We start from the raw sequence: 16,733 nt of genomic DNA on the forward strand, positions 1-16,733 counted from the left end.
TGCGCCTCCGCTCTTGTGCAGGCAGCGGAACCTGCTCTTCAGTAGTCCAAACGTGCGCTCCACCACATTGCGTGTTGTTTTGTGTGCCACGTTGTATCGTCTCTCACTCTGGGTTGCTGGGTGTAGGTAGGGAGTGAGGATGAATGACCGGCATGCATATGCACTGTCGCCTGGATGAGTAAAAGGGAACCATCAGTTACATGCCTCTATGCACTATGATTTGCAGGTTTCAAGGGGCGTCACTGTTACTTACCTAGCAGGTATCCCTCTCCGAATTCTCCGGCACTCAGTCGTGTGTAGATCCCACTATTCTGGAAGATGTAAGAGTCGTGGGTGCTCCCAGGAAACTTTGCAACAATATCTGTGATGATGTTCCCTGCATCACAGATCACCTGCACATTGATGGAGTGGGTGGACTTCCTGTTCCTGTAGATGTGCTCTGTATCAGCTGGTGGACAGATTGGGATGTGTGTACCATCAATACAGCCGATGACATGGGGGAACTGTGCCATGTGATAAAAGTCTGTTTTTGTTTTCTGCAGTGCAGCCTGTGTGTTTGGGAAGCTTATGTAGTGGTGCATTCTCTGCATCATGGCATCCAGGAACTTCCTGAAGAAACGTGACAGGCAACTCTGGGATACCCCACCCACCGCAGCTATCACCACCTGATAACTGCCGGATGCCAGCAGATTTAGGCTGCAGAGCACCTGCACATGTGGGGGTATGGCGTGCGCCCTTCTTATTGGATGGTCCAGGAGTGGCTGTAGGTCCCTGATTAAGTCCATGATGGTTTCGGGGTCTAGCCTGTACCTCTCATGTATCTCTGCATCAGTCAGCTGGAATAGTGTGATGCGCTGTCTGTAGATTTGTTCCTCCCGTCGCCACACCCTCAGTCCTGCTGCCTGTAGACGTAGGCGCCTTGCAATGACGTACATAGCGGCCATGTTGTCCACGCTGTAGCATTTTGGGATTGCTCATATGCATTGTTGATGGTTACCACCTGCTTTCAATCCGTGTTAATTACCGACTCTAATTTACCGATTTTCTTGGATTTCTTAATTACCGAGTGCTCCTACATGTCATTTTCATTTTTACCACTTCATATTTACCACTTCATATTTACCGATTCGTTAATTATGTATTCGGTAACTCTGAATCGGTATTTTGGAATTCGGTAAATATGAATCGGTATTTACCGCCTCATATTTACCGAAAATTGGTTTTGGGACTCCTACATCTCACTTGTCTGAATACCGGTCGGTAACGGCATATTTACCGAAAATCGGCCGTTACCGACCGGTATTTGGCTACCTACATGAGGCCCTAAGTACTTGGTTCCTGTCACCTATCACTGAACTTTGTTGACTTATGTGATAGTGAATGGTGTCTCAGAGAAATCATCCCTAATTTTTGACATGCACCGACAAATGAAAAAATGGAGGCTCCTTGGATCAATTCTGTCACATGTAGGTCTGATGCAGGTCAGTTATGTTGGACAGTAAGGTCAGTTTCTGGACGTGGCAACCATGAATTGTTTGAAATAGAAAAAAGATGGGCAGACTTTGAAATGTAAAAATATTTTGTTGCTGCTGAACAAGGGAGAAATCTTTTTGCAAAATGTTAAACAAAAAGGTACTTGAGAAAGGTAGTCTGTGGATCATGAATATTACGACCATGAACACTTGTAATTAGAAAGAGTAAACTAATATCCATAACAGCAGTTTGCGGAAACATGGAACTAAGTGCCGTGAGCATACGAGAAGGTTAGACAGAACAAACAGAAAAGCACAGTGCTTAGTCTTAGCTGCTTTCACTTTAACAACTTTGAAGGTATTTTCTGAACTTACCACAAAGATGCAGAAATTTCCTTACGTTAGGAAAAGTTGGAGCAATGAATATTATTATGAAAATATGTTTGATGGTGTATCATCACCTGCTAGGTATCACTACTTGAGTGGCTCTGGATGATTTCTTGGATGTATTATTTCCGTCTTTGGCTTAAGATACATCTAAATCCATTTACCACCTCTCTTCTCTTTTTTCCTGTCTCTCACAGCTGCTAGCTCTATGCTGTATCTCTGTCTTTCTGCTGCTTTTTCAGCAAACATGTTTCCTCCGTTCCATCTTGATACTCCTGCACTTATTTTCTATTCTTCAATACTTGCTTTGCTCTCCCCACCTCCACTCTATCTTCTCTACTGCTTCTAGTTTTTATACTGACCATGATAAATATTGAAAACAGATTACTGCAACCTTGCTTGTTAAATCTTACTTCCTATTCGCCTCTGTGTAACCAATTTACAACGTTGTAGAATGTATGGTTCTTTTTCATTTAATAGAATAATTACTCACGACTCCGAAGCTGAAATTTTATAGCAATTCTGTGGTTTTTCACGTATTTAGTTTTGATGATTATACAAAAACATAGCCTAATTTCAGACTGACTCATCAGATGACTCGATAAATATGGCGCCTACTAGAACTGATTTTGCAAAGAACATATAGGTTAGTTCTCTTATGCGAGCAGTCTCCGTTAAAGCTTTCTGCTTTTTGAATCTGAAGAAGGGAAGCTTGGCCCTTTTTCCTTGCATCTTGCTTGGGCTATGACTACTATGTTTCTGTCGCTAAAATTGTGTCTCAGTACCACAACTTCTATTTCTAACAAGCATTGGCATAGCCAATAGGTCTCGCCTTTGGGACCTTATAAGTGTTTAGCCATGCAACAGCTGATGTTGTTGCACCAAGGATATTGTGCTGGATAACTAAACACTTATAAGGTCCCAAAGGCGAGGTCTATTAGCTATGCCAATGCTTGTTAAACTTCCTTGGACCCATCGGAGAGGCTAGTGGCCTAGACAAGGAAACACAACCAAGTACAAGGCATATTTTTCACAGTGATGAGAAAGATTAGACAAATTCACTTTGAAGCTGCCAAAAAAACCGCGAAACGATAAAAGGTTAAAATAAACATATCTAAAGGACGAATTGGCCCACTTAAAAGTGTTTTGTGCAGGTCTATTGATGCTTTCTTCAGAAACTGAAAGGCACACTGTGGAACATAACTTTTATGATTCTTCTGCAATACAGAAGTCTAAGCAGCACTGTCTTGTATGGTGGGAAAGCGTAGTTTTGCAGCCTTGGAAACATGGAAGGCCCACAAAACAAAGGCTCCCTGACATCCTGGTAAAAAAAAACTAGCATCAGTCACTGCTGTTGATAATCTGAAATCCATCGCCTTTGCCCATCGGGGCTTCTCTCCCGCACTGCGTTCATGTGTCTGCGCGGCAAGGCCCTTACAAGTCACTGAAGCATACTCTCTGGGTCTGAAAGGAAGTGGCCGCACAGGCTGCCAAGCCGGGACTTGGCAGCGCGGCCGTGAAAATGAATTGGACATAATAATAAACAGTTATCACAGGTAGAGGCTAATCTCTAAATACTCTCGCGAGAGAACCACGCAAAGAGTTCCCGCTGACAGCCAGGAAGAAGGCGCAGCACAGAACAAAGCTGCTTGATTTCTCTAATTAGCATTAGCGCATGATATAATCACCGCCACATGACTGTAAAATAAGGCAAGTTTTTCAACTGCGCCTGCAATTTACGCATATTCGTCCATCACTCGCTGAAAGGCAGTTTAATATCGCATTTTTCAATTGTATTTTTTGTACAAAGTTTAGCATGGCGGAGAGGGGAAAGCACAGAGTGAACAATCGATTCCTCAAAGTTAAATTACACAATTAGAAATTCTGTCATCTGGTCGTTCCAAGATCGTTGGTGTGGGAAGCATTCATTAACAAGATCGACAGTGGTTTCATTTGTCAGGAGGACTTGGAAAACAAGAAGGCAGTAGGAGAGGGAGAAAGAAGGCTTAAAGAGCGAGAGGGAAAGAGGGAGCGACAGAACAAGACGCAGAAAGAGGGAATGAAAGAGCAAAGCGGAGGGGGGATGATAGATCGAGAAAGAGCGAATGAAAGTGAAACCAGCAAAGAGGGACGGTTCGAGTGAAACAGAATGAAAACCAAAGATGAAACGGAAGAAAGACACAATAAGAGGAAATGATTGAGCGAGACTCAATTAACCAGGCCACTCGTAATCAGGGCCTTGGAAGGAATGATAGAGAGAGGTGGAGAAAGAGAGAATACGAGTGAAACAGAACAAGGAAATGATAGAAAGCACAAATAAAAAAGAAATGCTTTATTGAAACAGAGTAAGAGGAAAAGAAAGCAAAACAGAGAGATAATAAAAGAGCAGTGCAGAGAAAGAGAAAATGTTACACCGAGACATGAAATTCGCGGCCCGCGAAAGTGAAAGTGATCGCGATCAAGCGCGGTGGAGGAAAGACACATGGCGGCTGCGCACGTGCACGCTCACGTGCACGCAAGCTTTAGGCCACAGGCAGCACTTTAAAAACCCGTACACTAAATGTTTCGGCAGACCAGCGCATGCACTGGATCAGGCGAGACCTAAAAAGGCTTCTCTGCATAAGTGTACTGCTGTTTTCTGTAGCGGTCGTGTGACCGTGTCAAAAGCACGTAGCTGACCCCACATAATATCTTCTGCTCCTGGGGGCTTATGCCGCTTAGATAATTTTGCTCTTGCATTTACATCTGTCACCACATGCGTCTGGTCTACAGACATTCATGAAAAGCATGTCTTGCAACCATGTTTGTAGCCTGATATGTGGTAATTTGAGTTTATTTGGTCCAAATAAAATGTGTTTTATTTTTTTAATAGATTTAGTTTTTAAACATTTTTATTAGAAACAAACTGCAGCAGTAAAATCATTATGTAGACATGTTTAGCACCATTACACATGATTATAGCATTACATCACGACCTTCAGTCAATGAAGAGCACATTGGCTTACGCTGTTCCACAGTTGTACAGTTACTTTAACGGTAGCAACAATGCCCCCGGAGCAGGAGAGCAGGAAAGTCATTCCTGGTTCACCACCGAATCCCATACTTTCAGTTTCTCTAATCGTGTGCCATCACCCCCTCCAGCTCTCTCTCCAACAATGAGAATCTCTCCCTTCTCAGTTCCACCGGAGGAGAAATGCAGATCAACCCCCTCTAGTTGTTCCAGCGTCCTTATTTAAAATCCCACATTCGGGGGCACCCTCTCCCTTTATACACCATTTTCACAGCTAATAGATTTTTTTTAATGCCAAGATGCAACATTTTTTTAAGCATACAAAGAAGCAAATGTAATAAAATGATGAGGCTTGCTTCCACAGCATTATTATCCACTGGAGAGGATATTAAGGCACAAAAACTGATCTCATTCCATCTGTTCATCAATGGATGCTTAGGGTGGTTTTATGGATTCTTATAGGTTATCCTCTTTGTTAGAATTTTATTTGTATTTTTATTGTGCCCGTTTTCGCAGACGTTTTCCTGCCTCTGCTGCCCCTCCCGCCTGCCGGATACCACACGCGCCGCGTTTCCCTCCCCCGTTTCCTATTTAATGGCAGCCGCTGCGCGGGCAGTTGGGCAAAACCTCTGACCTCCTGGTCAGAGAACTCTGCTCTCCGCCCTAGCAGCTCTGTCGTTGCGCCGCTGCCCCCTATACCTCCTGGTTCGAAGCCCTCCTCCACCCGCAGGCTCCTGCCTGCGCCTCATCCCTGGTGGTCCAGTGGGAGAGCCTTGCTCTTCTGTTGGTCCGCTCGGCCAACTTTCTCTGTTTTGACAGTTTTTGGGCTGTTTTTACTGTTATTGTGCCTGTTTGACTGTCTTTTGTCTGCCTTTTCTGTTTTTACTGTTATTGTGCCTGTTTTTCTGTATTGTGTGCTATTAGTTGTGTCCTCTGTTTACCCTGCCCTTTTCCAGGCGCTTCTGCTCCGTGGCCCCTCCCCCCTGCCGATTCCCGGCATCCTCCTCAGCGTACGCTCCCTGCACAGACACGCAGTAGAGATCTGGGACCTCCTCAACACCCTCTCACCAGAGTTGGCCTTCTTCACAGAAACCTGGACCAGCTCCACCTCTGCCCCTGACATTGCTACTGCCATCCCAGACGGGTACAAGATCCAGAGGAAGGACTGCCCCAACCACCCAGGAGGAAAACTTGCCATCACACACATGAACTACCCCAGACTCACCACATCCAGCACGAACGAATCCTCGTCCCTCACGGAACACCTCCATTTCCAGATCCAGACCAGCCCCAGAACTACCCTACGCTGCACCCTTGCCTACAGACCTTCCGGACCACAAACCGCATTCACCACCACCTTCACTGACCACACTGCACCCCCCGCCATCGCCTCCATGGACTACATATTGCTCAGAGACCTTAATTTCCACCTCAACAACCTCAGCGACCACAACTCCACTGCTCTTCTGGACAACCTCGCCAACATCGGACTGAAATAGCTCGTAACCACCCCTACCTACAAGGCAGGACACACCCTCAACCCCATTTTCGCAGGAGGTAACAACATCCACTTAATCCACACCATGCAACCCACCCTGGACGGACCACCAATGCGTACACTTCTCTTTCGACAAAGCCACTGCTCACAAACCTACACCACGCCCTCCCCGAAGGAACTGGAGCAAGGTCACCGAGGAGCACATCAACTCCACCCTCCAACCTTGACCAACGTCAACTCTGCAGCCAACGAACTACACAGATGGATCACCAACTGCGCAGACAAGCTCGCCCCCTCCGTGACCCCAACAAACGGCTCCCCATGAAAGCCACCTGGTTCACCACTGACCTCCGAGAATCCAGTCGCACCTGCAAACGTCTCAAGAAATTATGGAGAAACAGCAAAACCTTGGAAGGACGGACCACCTACAAGAACGCCATGACAGAATACCACCAGCGCATCAGATCCACCAAAAGGACCTTCATCCAGAGCAAAATCCTCACTAACTCCAGCAACTCGAAGGAACTCTTCAGCATCATTCAGGAATTCACCAGATTCCCCAGCGAAGCCTCGGACGTCACACCCTACCAGGACATCTGCAACAAACTCGGCTCCTATTTCCATTGGAAAATCAAGTCCCTCTACGACAACTTCAACGAACAGACACCAGACACCAAAACCACTCCTTCCTACAGCAACGACAGCCAGCCTACCATCTCCACCCGGACCCCGGTCACCACCGAATACACCGCCACAACCATGAAGAGAATTCACTCAGGAGCCTCCACAGACCCTTGCCCACCGCACATTTTCCACAGAGCCACCGCTGCCATAGCACCCGAGCTACGATGCACCATCAACGCCACCTTCGAATCCGGCACATTCCCAGACAATTGGAAATGCGCAGAAGTCAAGCCCCTCCTCAAGTAGCCCTCTGCAGACCCGATGGACCTAAAAAACTACCGACCCATCTCTCTCCTCCCCTTTGTGGCAAAAGTCACAGAGAAGATCGTCAACATCCAGCTAACGAACTTCATCCAAGACAACTCCATCCTCAACCCTTCCCAATCCGGATTCCGCAGCAACCACAGCACCGAGTCCGCCCTCCTCGCCGCCAAAGACAACATCCGCACTCTCCTCAACCAGGGCCACACCATGGCCCTCATCCTACTAGACCTCTCTGCAGCCTTCGACAATGTCTCCCACTACACTCTCACCGCCAGAATCCACGACGCCAGTATACATGGATCTGCTCCTTCCTCACGTCCGAACCCAAAGAATCAGACTCCCGCTCTTCCTCTCCAAACCCACAGAGATCAGCTGCGGAGTACCCCAAGGATCATCGCTCTTCAACATCTACATAGCCCCCCTCGCCACCATCGCAAGACATCATGGACTCCGTATAGTATCCTACGCTGATGACACCCAGCTCATCCTCTCCCTCACAAAGGATCCCCAACCAACCAGACTCAGCTTCCAGGGAGGAATGAAAGAGGTTGCATCCTGGATGAGCAGCAACTGTCTGAAGCTCAACTAGGAGAAGACAGAAGACCTTTTCCTCTGACCCACCCCCACAGCTTGGGACAACACTTCGGACCCACCGCCCTCAGCAACCCCCCACTCCAACAGACCACACCCAAAACCTCGGCTTCATACTCGACTCCCCCTCACAATGGCCCGACAGATCAACACAGTCGCCTCCACTTGCTTCAACACCCTCCGCATCCCACGCAAGACCTTCAAATGGATCCTCCCAAATCCAGAAATATCCGTCCCCCACGCACTCATAACCAGCAGAATGGACTACGGAACAGCTCTCTATGCTGGAATCAACAATTCCCTGCTCCGCAAACTCCAGACCATCCAGAACACAGCGGCCAGACTCGTTCTCGGCATACCACGACATGAACACATCACCCAGCACCTGCAAGACCTCCACTGGCTCCCAGTCGAGAAGAGAGTAACCTTCAAGCTACTCACTCACGCCTACAAATCCCTCCACAATACTGGACCCCAATACCTCAACAAAAGAGTCTCCTTCCTTGTACCCAAGAGAGACCTCCGGTCCTCCGATCTCACCCTCACCAAAACCCTGCGCATCCGCAGAGCCAGAACGGGTGGAAGAGCCTTCACCTACATTGCGGCAAATACCTGGAACGAGCTGCTGATCAACATCAGATGCTCCCCCACTCTGCACACCTTCAGGAAGAGCCACAAGACCTGGCTCTTCGGCTGACTCGGAGCTGCACGCCCCCGCCACCCAGCGCCTTGAGACCCTCACGGTTGAGTAGCGCGCTTCACAAATCCCTGATTAATAGATTGAGAATACATCATTATTTCTAAAATAAGATACTATGTTTGGTTATGTCAATGAAAGAAAGGATTGCTGACGTACCTGCCGATTGATCCTCCCTGGCAATTATGATGGCTGTGCGAGCAGCTTCTCTATATTGCTTTAATGCCATATATAAACGAAAGAGGTACTTGGCATCCTTGAAGGAAACAATAATGAAATTAACTCACATTTATTCTTGTACTAGTAAAATCACAAATAAGAAAGTTAAATCGGGTATTTGAAGTCAAACAAATTGAATGGCAAATGCTTTAAACTTCATTATGATACAGCTTTGGGAAGTCTAGTCAAAAGAAATCAACATGTGGGATGTTTAATAATGGATACACTACATGATTAGGCATGGAATGGGAAAATCCTATTTTGATAGAACTCTTCTAGGCACTATTAGGTTTGTCAGATAAAAGCATAGAAGCAAAACAAAATAAAGTATTTTCCCAGTCGCAATCCTTCAGTTTGCAGGGTTGTGCTCTACAAGTCTATCACTAAACAGAGAGGGGTTTTGCCAATTAAAATAAAAGAGTCCTATTACTTGGTAATCAACGTGATGTTAGGAATTGTGCATGCAATACATTTTCCTTTTAAGCAGAGGAGATAGTTATTTTCAGGGGACTTGAGTGCAAGCTCTTCCATATTTTATTCCAGTACAGTCTTGTTTAGAAGAACTACAATCAAGCCCTGCTACAACTAACGGAATACAAGATTTTCATGACACTCTGGTTTTACTGCTATAGTTTTACTCTGAGTATAGAAATAAAAGCTACTCCAGGATTCCCTCAATCCTTGTACATAACCTGAGAAAGGAAATAACTGTGGGGTCCTAGAGCCTCATGAAACAATGAAGCAATGTGTTGTATAAGATCAAAATATATTTAACTTGTAAGCAAACTTTGATAGGCACTGGTCTTCCATATACCTGCTAGTCTGCTCTTTGCTTCACATGAACTAGACCTATGCAGTTTTTTGGGTTCTGGAATCGTCAGACACGCTTGAGAGGCTCTACCTCTCAAGAGAAGTGTGGTAAGATAGTCTCAAGATACCATATCTATGTAATACATGTTCTGCGTACCAGATTCATGTACCTATCCACCAGGACGAACGTGGCAACATCTACTTACGACTACTTTAAATGGCTAAACATTATGTCAATGGAGATGACAGTCAGTCAACTGTCCATAAAGAGCACAGGGTGGAATCAGTGCCACAGAAAGGCTATCATGGTCACTTTTCAGACTCTTACTACAGCTATGCCCTCACCTGCTCCACAAAGCTTAACATTAATTGCTGGATATTATTCACTCAGGCTTTAGCCACTATCTGCCATAAAAGAAAGCTCTGCCATAGTGTCAGAAATAGTTGTCCATCTATGGTTATACCATATGTTAGGGATATCAAATGGAGGATGGAATGTACATTAATGGTATCCAAGGCATCTATTTTTTTTTAAACATAATTTTATTATTTTACCAAGTTTGCACAGTTCTTACAGTGGCGTGACATTACATAATACCTCTTACATAGAACTTGCACTGTAAAATAGCTTCTTGTCCGCTTCCCATAGCTGTTCCCGGCTCCTACAATTGTCTACCATAATGCACGATTCGGCGAATACTATATATCCACAACAATAATAACATTCCCTCCCCCCACCCCTGTCTCCCTGGGTCCTTGCATATCTCTCCTCATCCTGTTCAGTCTGTATCTAGCCGCTTCCCTCATCATACACATTACACATTTCTTACCGCTTTGCGCCGGTCTGCCCGTGTCTCGGTCTCAGCCACTACCCTGCGTGTTGTCGTTTGTGGCAGGATAATCTACATCTAAAGCTCACCCCGCTTCCAGCATAGCATCCCATTCTGTTGCTATAGGAGTCCTCCTTAACCCTCTCGCTTCCTCCCGCCTCAGTGCTGCACTCTCTGCACTCCCCCATCTCACCATCTCAGTATGCCATGCATAGATTGTGGGCGGCGTTTTTGATTTCCATCTCTTGGTGATTGCTCGCACTGCCAATAAAAGCGCTTGGTTCACAAACCTGTTCTGCACTTTATATTTTGAAGTCCCCACCCTTAATCCCAGGATACAGCTCTCAATTGAAGCCGGCACTTCTCTGTGTGTAATCTCCGCCATATGGCGTCTAATCGAATCCCAGTATCCTCCAAGTCTATGACAGGACCATACCATATGTATGAGATCCGCTCCTTCTATTCGGCATCTAGGGCAATGATGTTCTGTATTTGGGTACATCTTGTCTAATCTATGCGGTGTAAGGTATGCCCTATGTAAGAGCATGGTTTGGATGAACTTGAACCTTGCATTCCGTGACACCTTCTTCGGGTGTTCCACTACCCTCTCCCATTCCCTGTCCTCTAAGGCTCTGCCTATGTCACCCTCCCATGCTGTGCGCAGCGGCAGCAGATCTATTTGTGTATGAGAGCGCAGCCCTACATACAGCCATTTAATGAGGTGTCGGCCCCTCCCCATATAGTAAAGTGTTTTAACCAGATCATTCGTGTCTGGCTCTTGTCTCTGCGGGGCCCACTGTGTCCTGACATACTGTAATAGTGCTGCGTGTAAGAGGTATAAATGATCCGGAGCCCCGGTTTCTCGTACGAAATTATCGTGATCCATTATCCAAGGCATCTATATGTGGTGCATTTAAAGATTCATCCATCAAGGCCAAACATTCCTGTTGTGACTCCCATCCCACCAGGACAGCACTAAAATCAATATTAATTACCTTCAAAGGCATGTCTTGGACCGGTGAGTCCGCTCCCAGGAAAACCAGTCACTTTCTCAATTGTCTCAGAGTGCCCTAGTTGGAATTTATAATATACAGAGTTACCTTGAATGTCACTACCCTTATTGCTACCAGCAGAAGAACTACAACTAAAAAATGTGTGAATCTGCAGGCTAACATTTTGATGCAGATCTGCTGAAAGCCATGCATCAATTATATTTGATTAGCTATACTGCTTAAAAAACAAATGTGGAAGTTGTTCACAAAGGTTTGCCTTGCCAGTCACCATCTCTCAGGTTGTGTGCCTCAATTCTCTATATGTTGACCACTTAGTGGCAGGGGATACTTCCTCCGGGTGGTAGTGAACACTGCAATAACAATTGACAAAACCTATGGGAGAGTTTCCATTACAACCACTGATGTGTAAGGTGAAATCGTTTACAATGCACTGTACTGCACTTTGATTTCCACACTGCAGTGCTTGTACCTTGAAGGACAGCAGTAAAGGACAATGGAAAAAGGGGAACAATGACAATGAAGTTAAGAAAATGAAGGAGAAAACGACGTCAGTATGACAATGAGTGAATGAATAAAATCAATTAGAATGACAATGAAGTAGGGGAGTTGGTCTTCACCCTTTCCATGCTGGTGAGGGAGGAGTGAACAGAGAAAAGAGAAAAGAAATCGACATTTAGGAACATTAAGGTTAACGAGGAGTTTGGTATTCAACTTCGGCATGCTGGAGAGGTAATCTTCAATATTATGTTTTTAAAGATAAGCCTCAGTGTATTGTCTAAGATGGAAATTCTCCTTCATAGGTCTTGTTTTTCTTGGTTGGTGTACCCTGTCGTACCACTGAAACATGATGATCCAATAGGTGAGGTTCTATATTTGGTGGGGAGGAAAAGAGTCATGCTTGGAGCGGGGTAGAGATCATAGGAGCCAATCAGATAACTGTTAAGTACTGAATAAGCTTTTAAGACCAAAACAACTCTGGGTTCTTGACAGATTAGAAGAAGTTGGGAGTTCACCCACATTATCCAGACAGGAGGAAGGGAGTCATGAAGATAGAGAATACCCTGAGATATGAACTTCAGTTTTGTTTTCATGTAAGGGTAGGCAGCCAGGTGACACCAGTGGCTATATTGAAGTGGATTTCATTAATAAGAGCGGTGATCATTGGTGGTTCATACCACGTCATTATGCAAAAGGTAGGTTTAGTGACAAAATGGCATTAATGTTACTACTCAGATGGCGAGTCTGCGAGGGTTTGACGAGGTGGAAACAGGCGACCCAGGGCCCCTGACGACGGGAGCTAGGGGAGGACAGAGCCCCGCCCTCCGCAGCACGAAGAGTCTCCGGGAGCATACAAGGGCAGAGCACACGATAAAAGACCCCTGAAGAAGGGCAACGCCCGAAATGCATTGGGCATACTTCGATACTATGAAATGAATAGTATGAAACAAATCTAAATCAATGTAAATATTGTATATGAGAATACCTTCATGAAAACAATCAAATAAAAAAGATTAAGAACATATTGAACGACTTTGAAGAAAACTTTATTGAAATTTTCCTGCGAGTGCAAGGTTGGGGACGTTACTCCTTAGGGAAATAGCGCATCGCCAATCACTACTCAGATGTTACCAGACATGATCTCAAAAAAGGTGCCTTTCTTTTCGAAAGCCTACAGTCGGAGTTTCAACTTGCGGAAACAGAGAGATATAAGTATATAAAATTAGGACATGCACTTCGCACACATATCCGTGAGGGGGAAAGTATCCCGGAGTGCAGCCCATTGGAGGATCGTCTTCTACTGGACCCCATCCCCAAAAAGGAAATACCCTTAACATAGAAAAAGATTGTCAATAATTCACCCGACCCCTTAGGGACACTGAGAGAAACCTGGGAGTCTGACATCGGGTTACTAGAGGATGATGATTGGGTGGAAGCCGTGCAGAGCCCAAGGGATGTCGCAATTCGGGCACGATTTACGCTAATACAGTTGCAGATCTTCCACAGATCCTACTCCACTAGCACACTTATGCATAAACTAGGATGCATACCCACAGATACATGTATTCGGGGCTGCGGCAGTACAGGTACCTTTTTTCATATCCTATGGGAATGCCCTCTTGTGCATCGTTACTGGATGAAGGTAATACGGGTTATGTCAGATGTCCTGGGACAAGAAATCCCCACAGATGCCAGATGGCACATACTGTGTTTAACAGAGGAGCAAGTATGGCCGCAATACCAAAAACTCTGGCTAATGGTGGTGGCGATGGTGGCCAAGAGGAATATTGCCTGGGCGTGGGGGCGGCCCTGCCACTGAGCCAGGGTCAGTGGAAAGCTGACCTGGATTGGTGCTGTATAGCGGAAAAAGTGGTATATGAGAGCAGGGGCTGCCCCAAGAAGTGGGATACGGTGTGGCATCATTGGGCCGCTTAGAGGGGTTTGTAATGTAACGTGCAGGAAGGGGTGGGTGGGGGGGCGGTGCGACCTCCAGATGGTGCAGCAACTTTAGTAACAGTCTGCACTGTACTGTCAGTTCAGGGATCAAGCAAATCGATTGCTCATGAAGATGTACTGTATTATGCAATGTTTTTGCCATCCATGCTCTTGAATATTGTACTGCAAACTGCACTTTGTTTAATATGTTCAATAAAAGTCTTGTTAAAAAAAAAGGTGCCTTTCTTAACCATGCTTTTGCTTCATTAACAGCATCTAACATGCAACCTTGTAAAAAGCCACACCTTGGATAAAGAACCAATGGGCACTGTTGTCAACAAAGACCTAGAGAATGTCATCAAGTTAATCTCCTCACACTTGATGCATAATAACGTATGAATCTAGTGAAGGGCTGGGAAAAGTGATCTCATTCTGTTCTTGTTAGGGTGTTAAACTCTCTTGGTGGATGTGAGTTCTTAAGATAGGTGATAACATCTGGCCGTCCTTTCATCAAACTACTGCTGGAACAATACAGAATTAGGAGACTTAAGCCCTCCACCCCCAAAAGCACATGACATCCATGATCCTCACTGAACAAGCTGTTTTACATTTCTGATAAAAAGAAACACATTGAAGATCTCTATGACTAGTGTTCCCTTCAGATCCACAACATTTCATTCAACATGAAAAATATCCCGCCATGTTCATTAGATTTATTTTGGCACATTATGCATTGTGATCATTACCCTGGGATCATCTATATACTGTACAGAGCACACGACCAAAAGGTGAAAGATTAGAGATCGATGGTCAAGGACATCACACTACTTGATGTGGGTAATGTATGTTTTGGGGAACAAATCTAATCTCAATGAATTTTGGTATTCTCGCATGTGTTTTACAGCCACTAGCTATCCCAAAACCAATTCTCTGTTCCTTGTGGGTTGGAGAATAGTAGAGGGAATGGAAGATGGGTGATCAATATTGCTGATGCCAAGAGAATGACCATCAGTCTGACCACCACCAACATTTTGTGCTCCAAGGGGGATAGTATTGTGGTTTTCTATGGGGCAAATGTGTCTAAGTAGTCTTCTGTTTCACCTGCCATATTTCTCTTGTCTCTTATACTGAGACTACCAGAGAAACAATTGGACTCTAATAAACATTCAGCAACTCAACACCTCCAAGACTGAAATCCTTTTATTCACCAAAAACAATCAGCCCAGATTTGGCTCAATGGCATAACCTGGAAGGCTTCAACCCCCAACTATCTACAAACGCTAAGTAACTATGATTCACCTTTGACACCAAATGCTCCCTCAAGGAACACATAAGTTGACCAAGACAGCACTATACCAAGCTCTTCCTTGTGAAAAAAAGTAATACTGTTCCTCTTTATAAGCAATTTCAGAACTGCTGTTCAAGTCCTTGTACCTTTGCACTTATCAGGCTACCATAAACATTCCCTCTGTAAGGCTTGGCTGACAAGCTAACCTTCTCTGGTGGATCCCAGCACACCTGCAAGACAGCCTGCCACTCACGGGAGACAAAGAACTATAAGAAAGAAACATCCAGGTAACAGGCTTTCACCACCTAGGCATCCAGAATATGCAACTGAATCTCCTTAATGATGAAAACTGCCACAGCTCTTGTCTAATTCAGGAAAGAACTGTAAATTTGCCTCTTCAAAGAACACTACATGTTGACACCTTAGAAAGCCCTTTCCCTTTACTGTCTCTTTCCCCCACTCTATAAACGATCACTGATCGCAAACTTGAGTAGGTTTGCGATATACAAATACCCATATGCATGCATATCTGAGTACTTGTTGTCAAGATTGGACGCATCACTGATACAGTTGTGCTAGTTTATTGCTAATGGAGTTGCAGCACACCAAAGATATAGCCAGTTTTCTGTACTCTACCAAAAACCTCTGTTTCCGATAAAATATGCAGAAGTTTGAAATGTGCATCAAGAGAAATACTGGAAAGGGGGGTGTGGTCAAGCAAGATGGCTAACAACACGCCTTAAACAGAGACTCTGTAAGCCCCAGGCACATTCTGCGGCATCCTAGGTTACTCTTGGCAAATACAGTGGTGTCACCAGTTAGCACAGGTGACTGAGCGCTGACCAGAAACGGCACTTTCGAGCCGAAAGGCATGCCGGGACATGTAGGCAGCAAGATGGTGGCCACCGAGTGACAGTGTCGTCCGTGGTTCCAAATCTGGAGCTGTGCTGCCCTGCTATCAGGCGTGGGCGCACTGAGTGGAAATTATCCCTGGGGATCGGAGCAGGCCAAAGTGATCAAGCGCTTCCCAAGATGAGAAGTTGAAGCTGGGGACTGGTGCTAATCTGCGGGCTGCATATGGTTAAGCGGCTGCTGACAGGGATCAGCGTGTCTGGAGGTCAACGGGGCTAAAGGAGCAATCTGCTTGTTGATGAGGCTGCAGCAGAGCTGCTGCATTGGAGAGCGGAACCTGAGCCAGTACGACGAGAGATGAAGCTTGTTTTGGAGGCACAGAGGTGGGGCGCAGAAGAGCTGGTGCAAGTTCCAGCTGGTTGCAGTGAGCTACCCAAGTGAGGGGAATCTGGAATTCGGCCAGATTATCCCCACAGCAACAGCTTGAGAACTGGGTACATCACTCCTGGTGACTACCCTGGTGGGCCTGGGGACATTACTCTTGAGGCAAATCTGTCAGAGACTCACAGCAGATGAGAATGAATCGATCCGGGTCTGGAGCCTCAGTGGCCTAATGCATCCACTGATAGAATGAGTACCATTGAGTTGGGTAACAATAAACATCTGTTATTCAGCACCAAGATCG

General features: G+C 45.6%; 1 protein-coding gene across 1 annotated transcript in view; it reads right to left on the minus strand.

Moving 5' to 3' along the window:
- WDR19 (WD repeat domain 19) overlaps positions 1-16,733 on the minus strand; it is a 992,607-nt gene that overhangs the window by 294,268 nt on the left and 681,606 nt on the right. The window contains exon 30 of the mRNA XM_085642250.1: positions 8,763-8,859. Coding sequence (XP_085498376.1) covers positions 8,763-8,859 — 97 coding nt within the window. The remainder of the gene's footprint in view (positions 1-8,762; positions 8,860-16,733) is intronic.

Source organism: Triturus cristatus, chromosome 2_2, assembly GCF_964204655.1.
Source record: "Triturus cristatus chromosome 2_2, aTriCri1.1, whole genome shotgun sequence".
Classification (NCBI taxonomy): domain Eukaryota; kingdom Metazoa; phylum Chordata; class Amphibia; order Caudata; family Salamandridae; genus Triturus; species Triturus cristatus.